The sequence below is a fragment of the Astatotilapia calliptera genome, chromosome 11 (genome assembly GCF_900246225.1).
Source record: "Astatotilapia calliptera chromosome 11, fAstCal1.2, whole genome shotgun sequence".
NCBI classification, from domain to species: domain Eukaryota; kingdom Metazoa; phylum Chordata; class Actinopteri; order Cichliformes; family Cichlidae; genus Astatotilapia; species Astatotilapia calliptera.
In genome coordinates, this window is record NC_039312.1 from 18,555,571 (window position 1) to 18,575,733 (window position 20,163).

The 20,163-nt window shown below is 41.7% G+C and overlaps 1 protein-coding gene across 1 annotated transcript in view; it reads right to left on the reverse strand.

Moving 5' to 3' along the window:
- Nucleotides 1-1,509: 1,509 nt before the first annotated feature.
- itga8 (integrin, alpha 8) overlaps nucleotides 1,510-20,163 on the reverse strand; it is a 42,693-nt gene continuing 24,039 nt past the window's right edge. The window contains exons 16-30 of the mRNA XM_026184747.1: nucleotides 17,592-17,647; nucleotides 16,811-16,968; nucleotides 16,559-16,690; nucleotides 15,529-15,596; nucleotides 14,859-15,006; nucleotides 14,105-14,197; nucleotides 10,342-10,421; nucleotides 9,778-9,858; nucleotides 7,477-7,582; nucleotides 5,181-5,339; nucleotides 3,533-3,649; nucleotides 3,308-3,421; nucleotides 3,090-3,191; nucleotides 2,881-3,003; nucleotides 1,510-2,793 (exon numbers count right to left, since the gene is read on the reverse strand). Coding sequence (XP_026040532.1) covers nucleotides 2,704-2,793; nucleotides 2,881-3,003; nucleotides 3,090-3,191; nucleotides 3,308-3,421; nucleotides 3,533-3,649; nucleotides 5,181-5,339; nucleotides 7,477-7,582; nucleotides 9,778-9,858; nucleotides 10,342-10,421; nucleotides 14,105-14,197; nucleotides 14,859-15,006; nucleotides 15,529-15,596; nucleotides 16,559-16,690; nucleotides 16,811-16,968; nucleotides 17,592-17,647 — 1,627 coding nt within the window. The 3' untranslated portion in view covers nucleotides 1,510-2,703. The remainder of the gene's footprint in view (nucleotides 2,794-2,880; nucleotides 3,004-3,089; nucleotides 3,192-3,307; nucleotides 3,422-3,532; nucleotides 3,650-5,180; nucleotides 5,340-7,476; nucleotides 7,583-9,777; nucleotides 9,859-10,341; nucleotides 10,422-14,104; nucleotides 14,198-14,858; nucleotides 15,007-15,528; nucleotides 15,597-16,558; nucleotides 16,691-16,810; nucleotides 16,969-17,591; nucleotides 17,648-20,163) is intronic.

Below are 20,163 nucleotides of genomic sequence, written 5' to 3' on the forward strand. Positions count from 1 at the left end.
TGCTTTGATATTTCTGACAACGATCTTTCGTATTCTGAATAGCAGTCACAGCGCTGCAGAGAAGCTCTTTGAAGATTGTGATTGCCGAAATCTTTGCTAAATAACACAATCCCATTTCGTTTCTTTCTCATAAAACACTAAATAGTGTGGGTTTAGTGTGGTGCCCATTAAGTCTCAGTTCATATTGAGAACATGCACACATTCATATTAAATGAGCAGATTTACCTCTTGCAGGATATTTTATCAGGAACATCTTCGTGTCCTGAAAACCGAGAACTTGTAGTGTGTATTAAATTTGAAATAGCTGCTCCTTAATGGAGAAACTCCCAAGGAGCAACGCTACTCTCAACAGATGTTTTCCTCTTCAAGGTAAGGAACTTCAATGAAGAAATCAGCTTTGGAAAAATAAACTGTATACAGAGTGTCTGTACATCAAACTAGTTTTACATTCTTAGCCACACCCACTTAAATCTTTATCTTTCTACGTGATAAAGAAATGCTGCTGTAGTAAATGAAAGAAGTCTCTCAGTACGGCTTTTTGGCCTTAAACTGTAAGAAATAAACATGGAAAATGACAGAAATTTATTTTTTTAAAGCCACTGTAAAAACACACATTTCTATATTAGATAAAGGAACAAAACAGAAACTTTCTATAATTTAATTGTTTATTTATTACTTATTTACTTGGTTCAGTATGAGAAGCCATAGGTGAGGTCTTCAGAAAGGACGATGCAAAATGTATGAAAATACATTTAAATATCCAAAGTTTATGCCTTCCTCCACTTTTACCAAAGCCACCCCGCAGGCCCCTGGACCTTATGTTGGACACCTCTGACACAGAGTGTTGTAAATAACTGTAAATTAACTATAAAGAGGGAGTTGCTTGCATGTTCTCCCCGCACTTTTGTGGGCTGTCTTAAGGTACTCTGGCTTCCTCCCACAGACCAAAGACTTGCATGCATTTGGTTAATTAGCAATTCTAAGCTGATAGTAGGTGTTAACGTGAGTGAGAACAAATGTCTATATGCGCCCTGTTGAATTGGATAAACGGAGTATTAAAAAAATGGATGGATGAACTATAAAGCCCTTTACATGCCATCATTATCCTCTATGCAGAAAGTGTATGGCAAATGCACGGCACGAGATGGCACTGTGTTTCCTTAGATAACATAGTTTCTTTGCACAGACACTTCTACACTCCACCACCTGGGGGAGCAAGAGTCCTTCCTCTGATTTGGAGACAGTAGACTTAAACACAGACTGAAATACCCAATTTATTTATTATCCTTGGGTGCAAAACTTCTTTAAAACTTTGTAAAGAACTGCAGAGGCTGTCATATTGGAAAATGAACTCGTTAACCTTGCTCCTCTGACAAGGCACAAAGCTATTGTACACAGTCTATCATGTACAAAAAGTTCTTTACTGGTTTTCTGTGCACTTTGCAGAAAATACATTTACTATTTCTTTAACTTGTAAGCGGACACGGCAATGTGAAGTTCAGCAATCAATCAGTAATCAAGCAACACTTTATTCTAATAAAACTTCCCAGGCGATACAAAAATCGGAAGCAGCTCAAACGTACACGTTAACTTTTAGTTTTTAATTGAGGGAAATGCTGATGTTCTCAGTGCTTTGTTCTCCATGTCTGTGCAGGATACAGATAATTAACAAACATTAAATGTACTGTTAAGTAATACACAGTGCACGCAGTAATGTACACCATCTCTGTCTCGGACTGCGTTGCGTTTCTGATACGGACTGTGGCTTTGCAGCAAGTTTTTGAAGTCTTGTCAACCGCTATTTTTTTTTTAAACATCCAACATGACAGACAAAACTTTAATTATCAGGACAGCGCTTCAGCCGTGAATATGCGGCCTGTTCCTCGAAGATAAATTCTATACTCACTATAAGAAAATAATAAGTTATTTTGTTCTAACTGGTATCGCTTTGTTCCTCTCTTTTTGATTGTTACGTGTTGGCTTAAATCAGTCTAAAGAAACGCTCCATTCAGCAACAATAATATCACAATTAATCAATTACAGTATGCACACAAACAATGGAAACGTTAAGCTCTAATAAAAATAATGCCAGTGTAAACAAGCTTAAGTATCACACAACTCTCAAATTATTGCACATACATTCATAAATATACAATTCAACTTTGTGCCTTTTCTGTTTATGCATGTGGCTGCATCTCATGTGTGTGTGAACTTGGATAAATTAAATCTGGTGGTGATAGACATCAATAACTGAATGACACAAGTGACACCTATTAGACACGTATGTACAGTACCTGCACACACACCGACTTACACATACACACACTCACAACAGCACTTGTGCATAGATCTAAAGTCTCTTTCTCTGTTACTCAAACAAAAATGTGCAGTAACACATTTAAAGCATTGTTTTGGTAACAAAGTCCAGTCTGTCTTCAGTTCTGGTGCTTCATCGCAATCTATAAACAAAAGACATGTGTGTGTGATGGAGCTTGTTAAGTGTGCTGGTCCAACTTTGCTTTGGTCCCAGTCTGTGTGGAGCTGCAGTTTTCGGTTTGTCCTTTCAGTTCGGTTGATTCACAGAGAGACCTCGAGCCAAGGAATGTCGGTCCCGACTAATACAGATCCCAGATCTGATTTAAGTCATTCAGAAGGTGCGCATCCCTCCTAAACCGCTGTCTTACAACCAGCAGCTGTCACGTCTTATGCATCACCTGTTTGATCAGACGTCAGTTTCTCCTGGTCAGAGATGTCATCATCGGCAGGTGGCCGCGCCCGGTCAAAGAAACCACACTGAGGGAATCACATTAGCCAGTTAGTAGAGTTTTTAATAATTAAACTACCACAAGGAGTTCTGAGGATAGTGGATGATCTATGTACCTTCCACATGGCTAATGTCAGGATGGCCAGGACCAGCAGCCCCAGCAATATGGCCAAGATGATGACCCAGAGTGGAACAGCGAATGATACATCAGGAGTCCCCCATAACACCAGAGTCCCCATCTGCAGGGAAAAAAAACTGTCTATAAATTTTTCCTTATTTCTCGAAGCTTGGCATAAAGACTCATTTTTATTGCTTTTTATCATACCGCGCTTCTGTGCTGAGGCAGCGTGGCGGGTTGGATGCGATAAGGCATCGATGTGACCGCAAAGGACACGGTAGAGTTGAGAATGTAGGGGTCATTACGCCGCTTTAAGATAAAAAAGTTATTATTTTAAAGGTGGCGTGTTACATATCAGACCTTCCTGCTGAGTGAGTTGAGCGATTAAAGTAAAACAAAAAGTTAACACAAAAAAATCAACTGACCTGCAGGAAAGTGTGCGCCCAGAGTCGCGATCGGATCTTTACCACAGCACTCTGCCCGCGATCCAACCGGCCGACCACACACATTATCTTCAGACAGGAGACATTAGTGCAGTTCTGCATAAGGAGAGGGTTGGTGGAGGGAGAAGAAATATATCAAACACCTGTGAATGGCTAATGAACATTTGGCTTAGTTTGTTTTCTTTAGAGACTTTACAGTTGGCTCACCAAGGTTTTATTGCTGTAATCCTGAGCGGTGCTGATAGATCGTTTGTGGCGGTGAGGAGGACTGCTGGTGTTCCTCAGGAAGCCCAGTAATTCTGGTGTGTCCTGGAGAGTGGAGATCTGAAACAAACAGGGAAATGTTATCAATGCTTATTGTTCAAGCAAGTAAAAATGATCATTTTACATTTGAAAGAAAAGAAAATTTGATATATGATTCTCCAACTGGTCCCGGCAGATGGCTGTCCCTTCCTGAGCCTGGTTCTGCTGGAGGTTTCTTCCTGTTAAAAGGGAGTTTTTTCTTCCCACACTCACCAAAGCACTTACTCACGGGGTGCCATATGATTGTTAGGATTTTCTCTGTTTTGTCTGTATTATTGTACGGTCTTTGCCTTACAATATAAAGCGCCTTGAGGCAACTTGGCGCTACATAACTAAAATTGTCTGCCTTTTTGTATGAAAGGTACCTTGTAAATTAACTTGCCCTGTCTGTTTCAGTGCTTACAGTTTATAGTGCCAATTTAATCGTACTCTAACATGTGTTAGTGTATTCTGTCAGTCCAGACACCTTATTAAAACTCGTTGTTTCACTGCGGCCTTTTTTAGGATTTTCTAAGATGTTTTAGAAGACATAATAATATTACGCAAAACCTCCAGCAGAGGAATAAAAAAAGCAAAATGTTAAGAAATCTCATCGCTGATCTTTTGAAGGGTTGAAAACGATTTAATTTCCTGGTCATACCATGAAGCTGAGAACAGCGAAAAGCAGACACGAGCGAACAACCTGAGACTCTTGAAGTCACAACTCTGAGATTACAGATAAAGAGCCAGAATGGTTTCTCCTCTAGGTGTTTGTCTTCACTGTATAATTACATTTAAACATTTTAAAAACTGGACCAGTTGTGCAGGACATGAAACTACTATGACTCTTACATCAGCTAAGAAAGCAAAGGATAGCAACAACAGGTATGCCTTTATCTTCCTGCAGCTCAGTGATTAGCATCTCTGCCCCAGAGATGGCACTCAGAAAACAAGCCACAGATGCACGGGTAACTGATTTACCGACTGTAAGTAACACGGATGTTGAGACGCCAATTACATAGAAGGAATTTGGAGAACATTATGTGAATCTCTTTGCTTGTGCGATCTTGGTATAACACTTCGCAGTCAGGTGAAAGAAGTAACTACTGTAATCAGTCTCCTCAGAGGATCTGACACATGCTGCTGTTTTCATAGATGATTACACATTCACATTTTCAAATAACTCCATGTTTTCTTTTCCAATTATCCTACGCGTGATATCATAGATACTGGAAATGATTCCAGCTCTCATTTCTGCTTGTAAACATAACAATCCATCTTACTTGTATGGAGCCTATTGGGGGAAAAAAACACACAAAGAACACAAGAATAACGGCAATAAGAGTGAATGGCATAAATGGTGCCATTAAGGGATAGAAAAAGATATAACTAATGGTATGAATAAAAAAATGTACCTAAGCCGGTTTGTATGAGTAGGTGCTGTAAATGATCAGTTAGAAATGCACAATGTGCAAACAGACTCATTCTTATTAAAAGCAAAACACCCACATGTCATTCTTGAGATTGTTTTTTGGCTGCATACTTGTATTGCGCACTGTATATTTCATGTTACCTCTAAACCATGCGGGTTAAGGCTGGTGTTTGTCCGGCAGCTCACTGGTCCGTCAGTTTTAATCTCCATGGCATACAGCAGGTTCTCATCGCGGAAGCGAGACGGCCAGCCAACGTGAAGCTCAGCCTCCCCGATGCTGCTGGGACCGGAGTTATGGAGCTGCGGGTGAGAGCGAGGCGGCAGAAAAAACAGCGAGACTTGTCAGTATTCTCCGGCCTCGGTCTCAAGCGGCCAAAGCTCTAATCAGGTTATCATAACTGTGGGATGATGAAACGGGCCACCTGTGTTTTCATAATAATGAAGATAATACTAATGCAGCCTCGAGTCTCTCGGGATTGAAATACAAGACAAGTAAAACCTACACCATCACCAGCTTCATCATTCCATATCTAATTTAGGATGACTGAATTATGAGCTTAAATGAACCATCAATTCAATAAACCCTCTTTTGTACTCGCCCCTTTCTTTGTCTATTGCTCTCTCACACACACACACACACACACACACACACATATATATATATATATATATGTCCTCACATATGCACACGGTCATTAACACTGAAGCAAGTCATCCAAACAGGACATGATCCTGTTGCTGCAGGGCAGGAATTCTGCAAGAGGAAAAGAAAAAACCCCCTCTGTCCTCTCTAACTAGAAGCAGCTGCCCACTGGGAAAAGTACGGCAAATGAAAATCATTATCAGCTGCGGGACAGACCAGACACCGCAGCGCTCCGGTTCAACAGAGTGAGAAGTGGTTTATGCCAATGAAGTGGTTTAAAGGGTTTTCCGCTGACAATGTAATACTTCTTGTCAGCATCACAAGGTGGTTACTATTATTAAAATTTCAACTGACCACAGCGACCGTGTTTAAAGACGGATGAAAGTGCAAACTTTGAGCAACCAGCTGGAGGATTAAAAGTGATTTCAAATCAAGATCATGGATCACGTTGAACTCACACTGCTCTCTTTTTCCCTGCACACCTGACTCTAAACTACACTACCTGAACAAAAGTACACATTACTACTCATCATTGCTACAAGAGCTGCTTGGTTAAATACCATGAAGCTCCCGGCTCACATTTTGTGTGCTGATGTTAACGTCAGAGGTTTGGAGCTGTTACTGAGTCAGCAGAAAGTTGGTGATTTTTACACACTGTGCGCCGCAGCACTAGGAAACCTCAGTTTGTAACTTTACGTGGTCTGCCACTTTGGGGTTGAGTTGCTGTGGTTCCTAAATGGTTCCACTTTGCAATAACAATTCAATTCAATTTCATTTTATTTATATAGCGCCAAATCACAACAACAGTTGCCTCAAGGCGCTTTATATTGCACAGTAGATCGTACAATAATAGATACAGAGAAAAATCCAACAATCATATGACCCCCTATGAGCAAGCACTTTGGCAACAGTGGGAAGGAAAAACTCCCTTTTAACAGGAAGCAACCTCCGGCAGAACCAGGCTCAGGGAGGGGCGGGGCCATCTGCTGCGACCGGTTGGGGTGAGAGAAAGAAGACAGGATAAAGACATGCAGTGGAAGAAAGACAGAGATTAATAACAGATATGATTCAATGCAGAGAGGTCTGTTAACACATAGTGAGTGAGGAAGGTGACTGGAAAGGGAAAAACTCAATGCATCATGGGAATCCCCCGACAGCCTACGTCTATTGCAGCACAACTAAGGGAGGATTCATTCACCACATAAAACCACTTACAGGTGATCATGGAATATCTAAGCTGCCATCTATTTAAAATAAAAAGAAATCACATGTATAGGAGACAGATGCACGTATGCACATGCCCCTATTGTTAAGTGTCGCCGGCCTGTCTGCCACCCCCCCCACTATCCTGTTTGACCTTGTTTTTCCTCTTAATAATTATTATTTATTACACTATGACCCCAGTTAAGAATGTTTGCATCCATGCTCCCTGCTCGCCTTGTTTTCTCGTTGCTCCTGGTTCCCGCTGTCTTGCTTTTTCCTGCCTTTGCAGCAGTAATTGCTCTTCAGCTGGAGACCTTCGATCAGCCAGAGTTTAATTCTTTATAGAGCTACTGGTTTTACTGTGTCCTTCATCTTGCAGAGCCCCTACCCTTTGATGTGGCCTAATACACAAGTTTCCACACCTATTTTCCGCTCTTTTCATCCAAGACGAGACTTTCTGAACAGCACGATAAACACAAAATAGCTCACCTTTCCATTTCTCAATCTCTTCATCTACAAATTCATCCTGTTCATTTCCTCACAGCTGATTAGACTGCCCAGCTGTGTTTCAGTGTAAGGGAGGGAATTTACCTCATAGATGTGTGTGACTTGTGGTCCAACATCATCCTCTTTAATGGGCTTCTCTTTCGGTTCCCAGTTTGGGAATGGCAGCACCACCTGAGAGGGATGAGACACCCTGGAAAGAAGAGGGAAGAGAAACAGTGTGGTGATAATAATGCATGTACACATGGATAGGTTTGGACTTTTTCTAAGTGCATTTGCACATATAAATCCTGATTTAATACTTTTCAGTTTTTATTAGAAATATTGTGTTTAAAGGCAACAGGAACTTTCTAAATTTGTATTTTTCTTATTTCTAAATATGACAAAAACAGACCATTTAAAATATCCCTGACAATGCTGCCTGATTATACAGTGCAGCACCAATACTAACTACCTTAGTTTTAACATATACTCACTGGCCACTTCATTAGGTTCACTTGTTCAACAGCTTGTTAGCACAAATATCTAAACAGGCAACCCCACATGTGCTGCAATTCAGCACATTTAGACATGCAGACATAGCCAAGTCGATTCGGTGAAGCTGAAACTAAGGATCAGGAGATTTATGCAACTTTGAATGTGGCATGTTTGTTGGTGCCAGATTTTCCCACACAACCATCTCTAAGGTTACAGAGAAAGGTCCAAAATGAGAAAACATCCAGTGAGCTTTGCTGATGTCAAAGGTCAGAAAACAGCCAGACTCCTTGAAGCTGATAGGAAGGCAACAGTAACTCAAATAACCACTTGTGGCAACCAAGCTTTGCACAAGAGCATCTTTGAATGCACATGAACCTTGAACCACAAGACCACACCAGGTCCCACTCCTGTCTACAATTCGCGTAGACTCACCAAAATTGGATAAAAGAAGACTGGAAAAGTGTTGTCTGGTCTTATGAGTTTCGATTTCTGCTGCAACACTCAGATGGTGGAGTCAGAATTCGTTGTAAACAATTTAAAAATTTAGATCCATCCTGAATTGTTGTGGTTTGGGCTACTAGTGGTGCTGGTGTAATAGTGTGGAGGATATTTTCTTGGCACACTTTTGGCTCTGTAGTACTGAGTAAACACAGTACTACAGCCTGTATTTTATGATCACAATGTACCCATCTTCTGTTGGCTGCTTCCAGCAGGATAACACACCGTCATAAAGCTCAAATCATGTCAGATGGTTTCTTGAAGATGACAATGAGCTCATTGTACTCAAATGGCCGACACAGTCACCAAATCTCAATCCAACAGAGCACCTCTGGGATTTGGTGGAACGGGAGATTCCCATCACGGATGTGCAGCTAACAAATCTGCAGCAACTATGTGATCCTATCGAGTTAATATGGACGAAAACCTCTGAGGGATGTTTCCAGCACTTTGTTGAATCCATGCCATAAAGAATTAGAGCAGCTTTGGAGGCAAAGATGTACCTAATGAAGTGGCATTGTTAGTGCAGTTATATATATATATATATATATATATATATATATATATATGAAATAGTAAAATGTTTGAAGATTTTTCTGGTGTGGAATTGTCAGTACTGTGGGCTATGATTGCCTCTTGATGATGACATTCTGATAATTTCATGGTAGTCTAAGCTAAGTGGGCAAAAATGTTTACATTCCCCACTGTGGGCATAATGTTTGCAGCTAAGTGGACATAACTGAGCCAGTTTAGCAAACAGCAGCTCTCCATGATGAGCTTAATTAAAATATCTTACTTAATTCCAGGATTAAAGTAGACATCGCATCAGACTGAAGCAAACACCACCCCCACTAATAACAGAGAATTAAAATGTGAATTGCTAAATTTTAAATGTTCATCTGAGCAGGGACATTTTTACAGTGCAAACATAGGAGCATGCCCTCGTCTTGCTTATACCAGGTCCCGCTGTGTTTGTGTGTACGGCTGACCACACCCAAACAACAACAAGTAAGGCTCCAAGCTTTGAAGTGTGTGTGTGTGTGTGTGTGTGTGTGTGTGTGTGTGTGTGTGTGTGTGTGTGTGTGTGTGTGGTGTGTGCGCTTGTGTGCATCAGCAGGCATACGGGAATCCATGAACATGCCAGCGGCTCCAAGGTTTTCCATGTGCACGTGATTAGCTTAGATTTATGACTAGAGATGTGTTTTTATGCTCTTTGTTTCTATCTGCAGATGAACAGGGAGCACAAATTCAAGCATTTTAATAATATCCTACAATAAAAATAAAGAAGTTTAGCCTGAAACAAGATTGTCATATTAACAAATTATCTTTAGGATAATTAGAATAATGCTTTGTTTCAAGGCAACAAAGCATTCGGCGACCGTGTCTCAGAGACTTAAGCAATGGTTGACTCACCCACGTAAATCAAGCTGAGCTTGGGCGGTGACAGACAGATTCAAACTGACCAGGTTGCTGTCGGAGTTATCTTTGTTGGAGCTGTGGAGACATTCATACGGTTAAAATAAAAGAACTATAAAAAGAACAAACTGATTTTATTATTTCCAGTGAGGCTTTGATACAGTGCAAACAGAACCAAAACTCAAGATGAACTCATAATAAAGCCGGATTTTCAGGTTCAGATGACTCTGACAAGAATTCCCCTAGCAGGGGGATTGCAAAAGTCAAACATCTGCATCTAGCGATGTGAGATATTGAAAATAACGCTATTAAGCACACAGTGGGCATCTTGTGTAGAGCTTGTCTCCTGTCTGGAGCTCCTCGGGGCCATCTGTATTTTTCTGCGTCTGCGGTTAGTTTCATCAAACCACAGACAGCAACATGATCGGGACAGACACGAAACGTATTTACATGGATCAGATGAAACACAAACAGCTCTTTGTGCGTGTATGAAAGAGACAGAAACAGTGACGATGGTTGGGGGGGGGGGGGGTTGAGCATGACTGCTGGTGGGTGTGTCACCTGTGGATCTGTAGTTCAAAGCTGATTTTTGGTCCAGCATCTTCTAGCCTTTGGACTGAAAACCTCAAGCCAACAGACAGCTGGTGAGGGCAGGAGCATGTAAAAAAACACACAAAAAACAGGGAGAACTGATCAAAAACATGACAGAAAGAATGGGTGTTGGGGCAGGGGCTGTTAAAGAAAGATGACAGAGAAATAAAATCCATCTGTACATAAAAAGTCACATTAACTAGATCAGTTTCTGAGTTCTCAAAGGCAGATTATCAAAGTTGTGTGTGTTGATAGCGCGCGAGATTCTTAAATCAGAAAAAAGCCAGACTACAGACACACAGACACATAAAAGCCACAGTTAGGTTTCTTGTGTCTCCTCAGTTTAAATTCTCTGGACTAACTCGAAACACATGCAGGAATTAGTTCATCATCGACGGCATGGCAGCGTGCGCATGTGTGTGCACGGGTATGTGAGTTCTGCTGAACAACAGGTCAAGCACATGGATCAGAGAGGAAAATGACAGCATGCAGACGTGCACTTCAAGAGGGAGACCTGGGGGAGGAGAGGGGGAGTGATGGTGGAGTGTGGGACTACAAAGTCAAGTTATCTTTATGGATACACATGTGAGAGATGAGCAAGGCAGAGAAGCTCTACAGAGACAGGCACCAAGTGAGAACAAACCATTTGGAGAGAAGTCATCACTTTTACCTCCCGTTTCAGAGAGGGTGAAGCTTAAAATTTGTCTTTAGGGCACCTGGAACTCTGTGGTTGAAAGCTGGGAGTTAATGTTTGCAGTACTGTCCTTCAGTCGCTGTGGTCAGCTTGAATTTAGGTCGGTTAGAAAATGGGTTGTGCTTTCATGGTGCAGAAAATCTTCAAAACATCCGCCTAAACCTTCTCAAAGCAATGCATCTTTGTTATATTCTCTGCCTTACGTCAGCGCACTGTGTATTCCAAAAACTGCAGCTTGGCTAAAATACTCGGCTCCTGTGTTTGGCAGCCACAACGCTTCGCGCAGTGTGTTTAGCTCATAATTTAACAGAACAATGATTCTTTGGAACGACAGAGTGAGAAGTGGTTTATGCCAATGAAGTGGTTTAAAGGGTTTTCCGCTGACAATGTAATACTTCTTGTCAGCATCACAAGGTGGTTACTATTATTAAAATTTCAACTGACCACAGCGACCGTGTTTAAAGACGGATGAAAGTGCAAACTTTGAGCAACCAGCTGGAGGATTAAAAGTGATTTCAAATCAAGATCATGGATCACGTTGAACTCACACTCCTCTCTTTTTCCCTGCACACCTGACTCTAAACTACACTACCTGAACAAAAGTACACATTACTACTCATCATTGCTACAAGAGCTGCTTGGTTAAATACCATGAAGCTCCCGGCTCACATTTTGTGTGCTGATGTTAACGTCAGAGGTTTGGAGCTGTTACTGAGTCAGCAGAAAGTTGGTGATTTTTACACACTGTGCGCCGCAGCACTAGGAAACCTCAGTTTGTAACTTTACGTGGTCTGCCACTTTGGGGTTGAGTTGCTGTGGTTCCTAAATGGTTCCACTTTGCAATAACAATTCAATTCAATTTCATTTTATTTATATAGCGCCAAATCACAACAACAGTTGCCTCAAGGCGCTTTATATTGCACAGTAGATCGTACAATAATAGATACAGAGAAAAATCCAACAATCATATGACCCCCTATGAGCAAGCACTTTGGCAACAGTGGGAAGGAAAAACTCCCTTTTAACAGGAAGCAACCTCCAGCAGAACCAGGCTCAGGGAGGGGCGGGGCCATCTGCTGCGACCGGTTGGGGTGAGAGAAAGAAGACAGGATAAAGACATGCAGTGGAAGAAAGACAGAGATTAATAACAGATATGATTCAATGCAGAGAGGTCTGTTAACACATAGTGAGTGAGGAAGGTGACTGGAAAGGGAAAAACTCAATGCATCATGGGAATCCCCCGACAGCCTACGTCTATTGCAGCACAACTAAGGGAGGATTCATTCACCACATAAAACCACTTACAGGTGATCATGGAATATCTAGGAGGGACGAAATCTCATGTACTGACGCGTTTGAACAGTCACATCCCATTACAGCATCATGCTTGATTTCAGTGTGCTCTTTAGAACGAGCCACTCTTTCAAAATGTTTGCAAACCGACTGCATGGCTAGATGTTTTTGTACAACTGTGGCAATGAGACTGAAAACACCTGAATTAAGAGATTAAGACTTCTGTGTGTTTGTTTGAAAAACAAATGTATTTATTCAAATGTGGAACTGGCGACTTCTTTTCCAAATGGTGGAACAAACCGAGAAGCTGCAGAAACTCTACTTTGGAAAAGAAAAAGAGCCACAGTGTCAGAGTAGTCACAAAAAAAGATGAAGCAAGAGAGCAACAGAAACTAAAAGTAGTGCAAAAGAAGAGGGAACCACTAAAGTGAAATGTAAGATTCAGATTTCTTCCTTTGCCTTATATATGTGAGCAACAAAAGCGGTTAGCTGAATACATCTGGGTGTTTTAAACCTGAAATCAGTCTGGATTCAACGGTGCTAGGGTGGGGAGAGTTTTTTTATTGCCATTATAAATAAAATCTGTATTTCTGATGTGATGTGGCTAGAACTGATACTTATGTTAGATCACTTTGTGGTTTGGAAACTGTGTGCAGCCATTACTCATTCCATTAATGCTCTCCAGTAGCCTCCAGCTACTATAAATATGATATGTGTATAACTGCATTTCTCCTATAGCAAAAATTTGCAATCAATTAATTTAGTATTTTTCATTTATATTTTGCTGGAATCAGTAATTTAAGCACTGCAATTTTGTGAAACACTAACAAAAAACACATCTTCAAAGTAGGACTCCACTGATTGATAAATGACTGAAACTAAGATTCTGACCAGTAGAGGAAGAATGATGACAGAGATGCAGGCAGGCAGATGAATGCAAATACCAAAGCCAAAAAAACTGCTTCCCTTCAGGCGTGTACCCTTAACTCATCGCTCTGTTCATGCAGCAGAGGGTTGACCACCAGTGATGAGAACTATTTAGCTGCACAATACAACCAGAATCTGTACGGGGGACATGGAGGTATGTTCTGCATCAGCTCATGGATTCCTGAACGTTCAATGGGGCAAGCGCAGAGTTCAATATGGGAAACATCTGGATAGCTGGAGAGCTGCGCATGCACACACACACACACACACACACACACACACACACACACACACACACACACACACACACACGTGTATGCATGCCTTGTCCTTTTACACGCTCTTGTTATGCTCTCCTCCCCCAACAGTGAAACATGACCGCATAATTGATTTATCAGAATGCTATGTGTCACCTCCAAAGAGCAAATGCACCTCTCTGCCAGCCTTGACGCCTTTAAAAAAACAACAAAAGCCCACATTCACACACATGTCATGCTTTGTAGCACATCTCTGTGTATCTGAGTGGTAGAATTTCATGTAACATGGGACCGCTCTTTACTTTACAAAGCCTTGGCTTCCTGCATGTGTCAGCCACGCACGACCTAAATGGATTATTACTACACATGCACGCTTGGACTGAATGCAAAGCCTAGCCCTGTGAATCAGACTGTGTGGAATGGAGGTCAAGGTGAACATCAGCAATCACTGGAAAGCATCAATCAGGGCGAATTAAACCTGAGGCCTAACAGTTGCGCCTTCTTAGCGTGGGTGTTGTTGAAACGTTTGTGTGTGCGTTTGCGCTTACGTGCGAGAACTCACCTCCGTCTCGGCCACCATCGGGTTCCCGAGGTCACACACCACCATCCTGGACTCATTGATCAACTTGTACTCACAGTTTAACTGAGAGAGAGACTAGAGGAGATCCAAGGTACGGAAAGACAGTAAGAGTGGGACAAGAACAGTGAATGAAAGTGACAAATAGAGAGCAGTGAGAGTCAAGTGGTGAGCGAAAAGACAAAGGGAGGCAAGTATAACACCATCAAAGGGGGATGGGAGTGAGAAGGGTGAAAAAGAGAAGGAGAGAGGCAGGGGGGAGGACAGGAGAGGAAGAGTGATGAATGCTCTGACAGTAACAATGTCATCAATCAAACAGCCCCATTACACACTCATTAGCGCACACACGTGCAAACACACACACACGCAGACGTAAACACACATATGCACACAGAAGTTGACCCTATCCATTTCCGTGGTCACTAATGCAGCTTGTAAATCATAATAGGGGCTTTTGAGCTGTTGCCAGTAGAGCATACCCGGCTGATAGCCTTGCCTTAATCATGTCTAACAAACACAAACCACAAAGACACAACAGGATGTGATGCCGGACTGTAACTGAAGCCTCAAATAGCCCACTTCCCAGTTTTTGAACTTGGCTTCAATGATGATGAGACAACAGTTTTGGTCTTATCTATTTTCAGCATCCACCCTTCTGGCCCTTAACATTAAACTGGGATAATTGATGTCAGACAAATCTGTGTGCAATGTGTGTAAAAGAGTGTGCGTGAGTATTTACCTCCACCCTGCGCTCTACTCCGATGTAGTCAGCTTCAGGCGGTAGCAATGCGTAGAGCTCTGTCTCGTAGGCTCCCTCTCCTCGGTTCACCGCAGTGATGGTCAACATGACCAGGTTGTCATCTGCAATCACCACCTCTGTGCGGTCCCTGTGTTTGTGCGTTTTATTGCAGGAAGAGAAAAAAGCAGAGGCAGGAAATAAAGCACTTTGCTGTAATTAAATATAAAAAAACAAATGTGTTTTTTTCCCCTGTAAATTCTAGTTAATAATTTTCGGGACTGGACATGTGCAATCTCATCAGCTGCAAAGAATGCAGTACCTCCGACCCCAACAATAACCCCACCAGCACACGCGTGTGTGTGTTAATCAGTCAGTAAATGCTGACAGGATGTTTGCATAATGCTGCCATGGAGATATCGAACAGCTGGAAGCACTGTGGAGAATAGGTTAATTCACATATGCAACATGCACACGAGCACACTCACAAACACACGCTCCGTGGTAAACGGGGCCATAATGTGAGCAACTTTAGTGTAAACTTGGCGCATTGTGTGAGGAATAACAGACACAGTTGCTTTGGTTTCGCTGTGTGTGCGTGGGTGCCTGCGTTTGGCTGTCTGAAGTGTTGGGTGTTTAGAAGTTCAGGTCAAAGGGTGCCGCCGCGTCTTACATGCTGGCAGAGAGCTGGAGGTCCGGGATACAAATATTGTCGTCGCCGCAGTCGAGGAGGATGTAAGCCTGAGAGGAAGAGGGGCACAAAGAGAGGACTGAGATGAGGACACGGAAGGATGCAGGTGCTCTATATATATAACATATACACATTCACACAGGCCTTTGGTTTGTTGTGTTGCTGCCTGATTTGGGCAGAGATCTGACTTCTGTCTCTCTGCGGCTACTATGATAGTCCTCGGTTTGTTGCTGTTTTGTTTTATTACGACACTTAACGTCCAAAAATTTAAGGAAGTGTAACTGAGCGAGCTAATTTTAATGGAAACAATAAAATAAATCCTTCTTATTAAAAACGATAAACAATATGGGCAGTGCTCCTCTTTTCACCATGACCTCATATGATCCATGTTTCCAGTGAACATAGTTCAGTGCTGAAAAGCTTCTTAATGTTTATATTAACTCAATTCACACATGGGAGCGCAACCAAACGAGTGCATATTCTTCCATCATAACAAGTCTGAAAATGGCCTAGAGCTGGATCTTAGCGTACATCAGGGCCTTTCTTAGTTTTTTGCTATTTTTATTAAGTAAATATACTGCTCCAAACTCTAGATTATAACAGTTTCATCTGCAAAGGTAAACTGCGCTGTCCCATCCCGGGAAATGATAGACTCCAAGTTGATTTTAGGTGAATCAGATGGTTTATATTTGGGAGTCAGTCTTTTTGTGTCCAAGACAAGCATTTTAAATCAAGCAATGACTGAATAAAATATGATCTCAGGTCGATTCTGGATCTCTTTTGGGCTTAGCGAAGTTGAGTTAGTTCAATTTTTACAGCCCAGTGTCACAAATCACAAATTTGTTCCATAGGTCTTCAACAACCTAAAGCCTCCTTTCTTCTGATAAAGAAAAGCTCCCCCAAAGAATCCATTAAACAGGGCCAACTAAGGGGAAATCCTTCTTTGATGTGCCGTGTACACTGTACTGTACAGCATTATGTGTTTATATGTACATACAACATGTATGCTTACATGCTCTTGGAGGAAGGTGCTGCTGTAGTGGTTAAGGACAGGTGGAAGACTTTGGTCAAGAGTAGCTGGAGCCAGGCTGTAGTTGAGAGCGAGTGAGATGGGGCTCAGCTTGTCCCTGAACTCATCCTCCTCCTGGAATAAAGTGTGAATGAGAATGAGAGAAACGTGCTGTCAGTCATTCACAACCTCACTTACAAAGCTCATTAACTATTTCTTGTATGTGTGTTCGTGTGCACGGTTTGATTTGCTCACTCTGAGGTAAATTGTGTAGCTCAGGCATGCACGTGGGCGACTGTGACCCAGCCTCAGGAGTCCCATGCGCTGAGGCTGCTCGGTGTCCAAGAAAAGCACTCTCTTCACTCCACCCCTGGAGCCTTTGAGCCAATCGAGCTGCAGCTCCGCTCTCAGGTCTGCACAGAAGATAATAATAAATAAGTAGAGATTAAATTTGAGTTAACAGGTAGACGATTCAGCCAATCCGACACTACTTAACTGTTGAACCTAAAGCGGAGATGTCAAACTCATTTGACATCACGGGCCACATTCAGCCCACTTTGATCTTAAGTAGGGCAAAGCAGTGAAAGACATTTAACTAAATATTTAATTCCTGAAAATTTCTTATTGTAAGTAAAAGAACTGCAACTTCAACAGTGGGTGTTTTCTTTATAATAAATAAATAAAATTACAGGAAAAAATCTGTTAGCAGATTGCCCAGGGTGCCCTGTACAAAGAGAACATACAGTTTTTATTAATTCATATTTTTCCACTGTGGACTGAAGTCTTTGTTGGGCCTTATGTTTCACAGCCATGCTCTAAAGGGTCTGGGTTCGATGTGACTTTCCATTAGATATGGGATAAAGTCCTATTTGCATTTGCGTGTTTGTGTGTCTTCTATCTCATCTATTGCTCCTCACACCCACCTTTGTTCTCCACTCTGATTGGTGTATAAGAGCAGAAGATTCCCAGCAGGAAACTCTAATAATGATACAGTATGTACAGCAGAGCCGATTTCAGCTACTGCACAGCTGCTTACCTACAGAGCTGGGGATGCCCACACCACTCACGGCTGCACAAACATCCACTTTGAGGCTACGAGAAAGGAAAATTGGAAAAAGAGACAAGAGGTAACAAATTTGAGTCTCACTCATATGTGTTCCGATGGTAGTTCTAGTTAATTTGTGTGTAAGAGAACGCAAACTGGTGCACACTACTGGAAATGTCAGGGTTTTTTTTTTAAAGGGATTTCCCAAGTGCTGTTAAAGAGAAAGGATTTTTTTAACATGGCTTTTCCAAAGATCCTAGCTAGAAGTTTCATTTTAATTTAATTTTTATTATTTATTCATTTATTTGCTGCATGTGTTCTCCACACATTCTCATGACATTTGTATAAATGTTAAAAAAAAATCAGAATGACTAAAAAAAAACAACAACCCACAAACAAGGCACTTCTTCCTTCCTGCACTCCACGGGGCACGGGGAATTACCACAGTGCCCCCTGCCCATTAGACACACAGATATGGGAGACTGGGAAACACTTCTGCATTTCCTCAATTTATGTGGGTATTACCCTATGTGCAAGTGTTTTTTCTGAGCGTGCATGTGCGTTATCGCCACTTTAATCAAGGACAGGAACTCTCACACAGGAAGGCCTGTGCTGTTAATAACCAGTAATCTGGGGAAGCTTGTGGATGCAATGCTCCTCTTACACTGACGACTCAGCAAGTGTGAGCCAGTGTGAGGGAATTACAGTGCTTCATGTGATCATTATTTCTTTGGTTTCAGTTCACCAACACTAACAAGCAGAATGCAGCTGTTGCAGATTCCTGTGTTTGCTAATAATTAGGTTCCCAATTAGATGACACAATGATGATGAGCTGGTTTTTCTTCAAGTGTGATGCAGATGTTAGTTTGCGTGTGTGTGTATGACAAAGTGCAGGTTCTCTTTTGTTAAAAAATGCTCCCCTGAGTCATTATAACCTCTTCAGGTAGTTTCACACGTAGTAAATATGTGTTGCATGTGTGCGGTGTTCGAGGGTATGCTCGAGTGTGATGTTAATAAGCACTGTGTGCCAAACTTAAGTGCACGCAACACAGAAATGACCCCTAGTTTACTGCCGACAGCCCCGGCTCTTTATTTAGCTGTTACTGTATAGAACTTTCCTCCTCTAGCCTTAAATAAGTCACAAAATAGTTGAAATTAACTGATATTCTGCATCAGAGCTGCTTCTGAGGTTGCACAGTGTCGGAAACCCCCCTCCCCCAGACCATTATGACATACAATTGGAGAGGGGGGGTTAATGGTTTCTGTTGTCGCCGCCCCTCTTTTTTATGAGTGTTTCTCTTGACCCTGGCCTTGAGTGTAGCCATTTGGTTCATATATAAACACTTACATTTCCAAGACGACTGGATAACATGTTGCGCAGTTCTTTTCTAAAATAACAGGCCCTAAAACTTGCTACAGACCAGTCGCCTTTTTCTCTTTCCTCTACTTCTTCATCCTCTTTTCCCAGCGCCAGTTTGTGCCGCATCTTAACCACTACATTGAAATCAGAGAGCTGAGCATGAGATTTTCTGAAAAAATAATTACCAGCTAATCTTTAAAAGGGCTGTTTAAGCTTGGGACAAATTGTTTTTGGCCTCACAAACAAGCTATGAACAGAACATGCCGTTGCCTCTTGGGTTCATAGGGAAAACATGTCAAGGCTCAGTCACACCAGAGTAAAAATAGGATCACATCCTCTTTGTGTCTAGGAAAATCGGTGGCTGTCCGGTGATCGCACCGAATGTTTTTGCTATCACAGGCCGATTGCAAGTAGCTGCAGCCAACACTTTTGATTGCAAGGCAATTACAGACGTCACAAAGTGAGATGTCACTATTTGTGGGAGGATTTCAGAATTTCTGTTTCAAATTTGTGAGGTTCTGTCCATATATGAATTTCTGTTTAATGTGAATTTCTGTGTCTGTAGATGGCAAAGATCTGCGATAAACAGCAACAGATTCATCACATTGACTATTATCAAAAACAGACTACGTGTGATTTCCAACTGGACCCCATTCAGTTGCAGACTGAGAGCAGACTTCACCTTATGGCTGACTGTGAGTGGTCACAGATCTGGTAACCACCATCGAAGCAACCATTGGAAAGGCGATGAATGAGTTTGCACAAAGTCACAATCATTTTGTCATTGTTTTCCCTCGTGTGAGCGTAACATCAACAAAGATTTCCCCACTTACCACCAAAGAAGTGAGTGGGTTTCCTTTTAAACTTTGCCTTTTCGTCTCCTCTAACTGATCTGTCAAGCTAAGAGAACCCACAGTTAAAAAGCTCATTTCCCTCACATTTAAAAACTGGATAAGAAAATACTGGTTGAACGTCTCTAACCTCTTCCAAGTAACAACAACCTAATCAAGGAAGCTGGAAATGACAAATAAAGAACAAGCATCTTATTTAAAAAACATGTAAACATAATCGACGTATGCTTTAATTTCAGTTCCTGTTGTGCAAGAACCTGTTTCATCTAAAGCTACCATGTCTGTTTGTATTTGAGGGGGGAAAAGTACAAATGTTTTATTCTTTTGATCCTGGAGCAGACAGAATATTTTA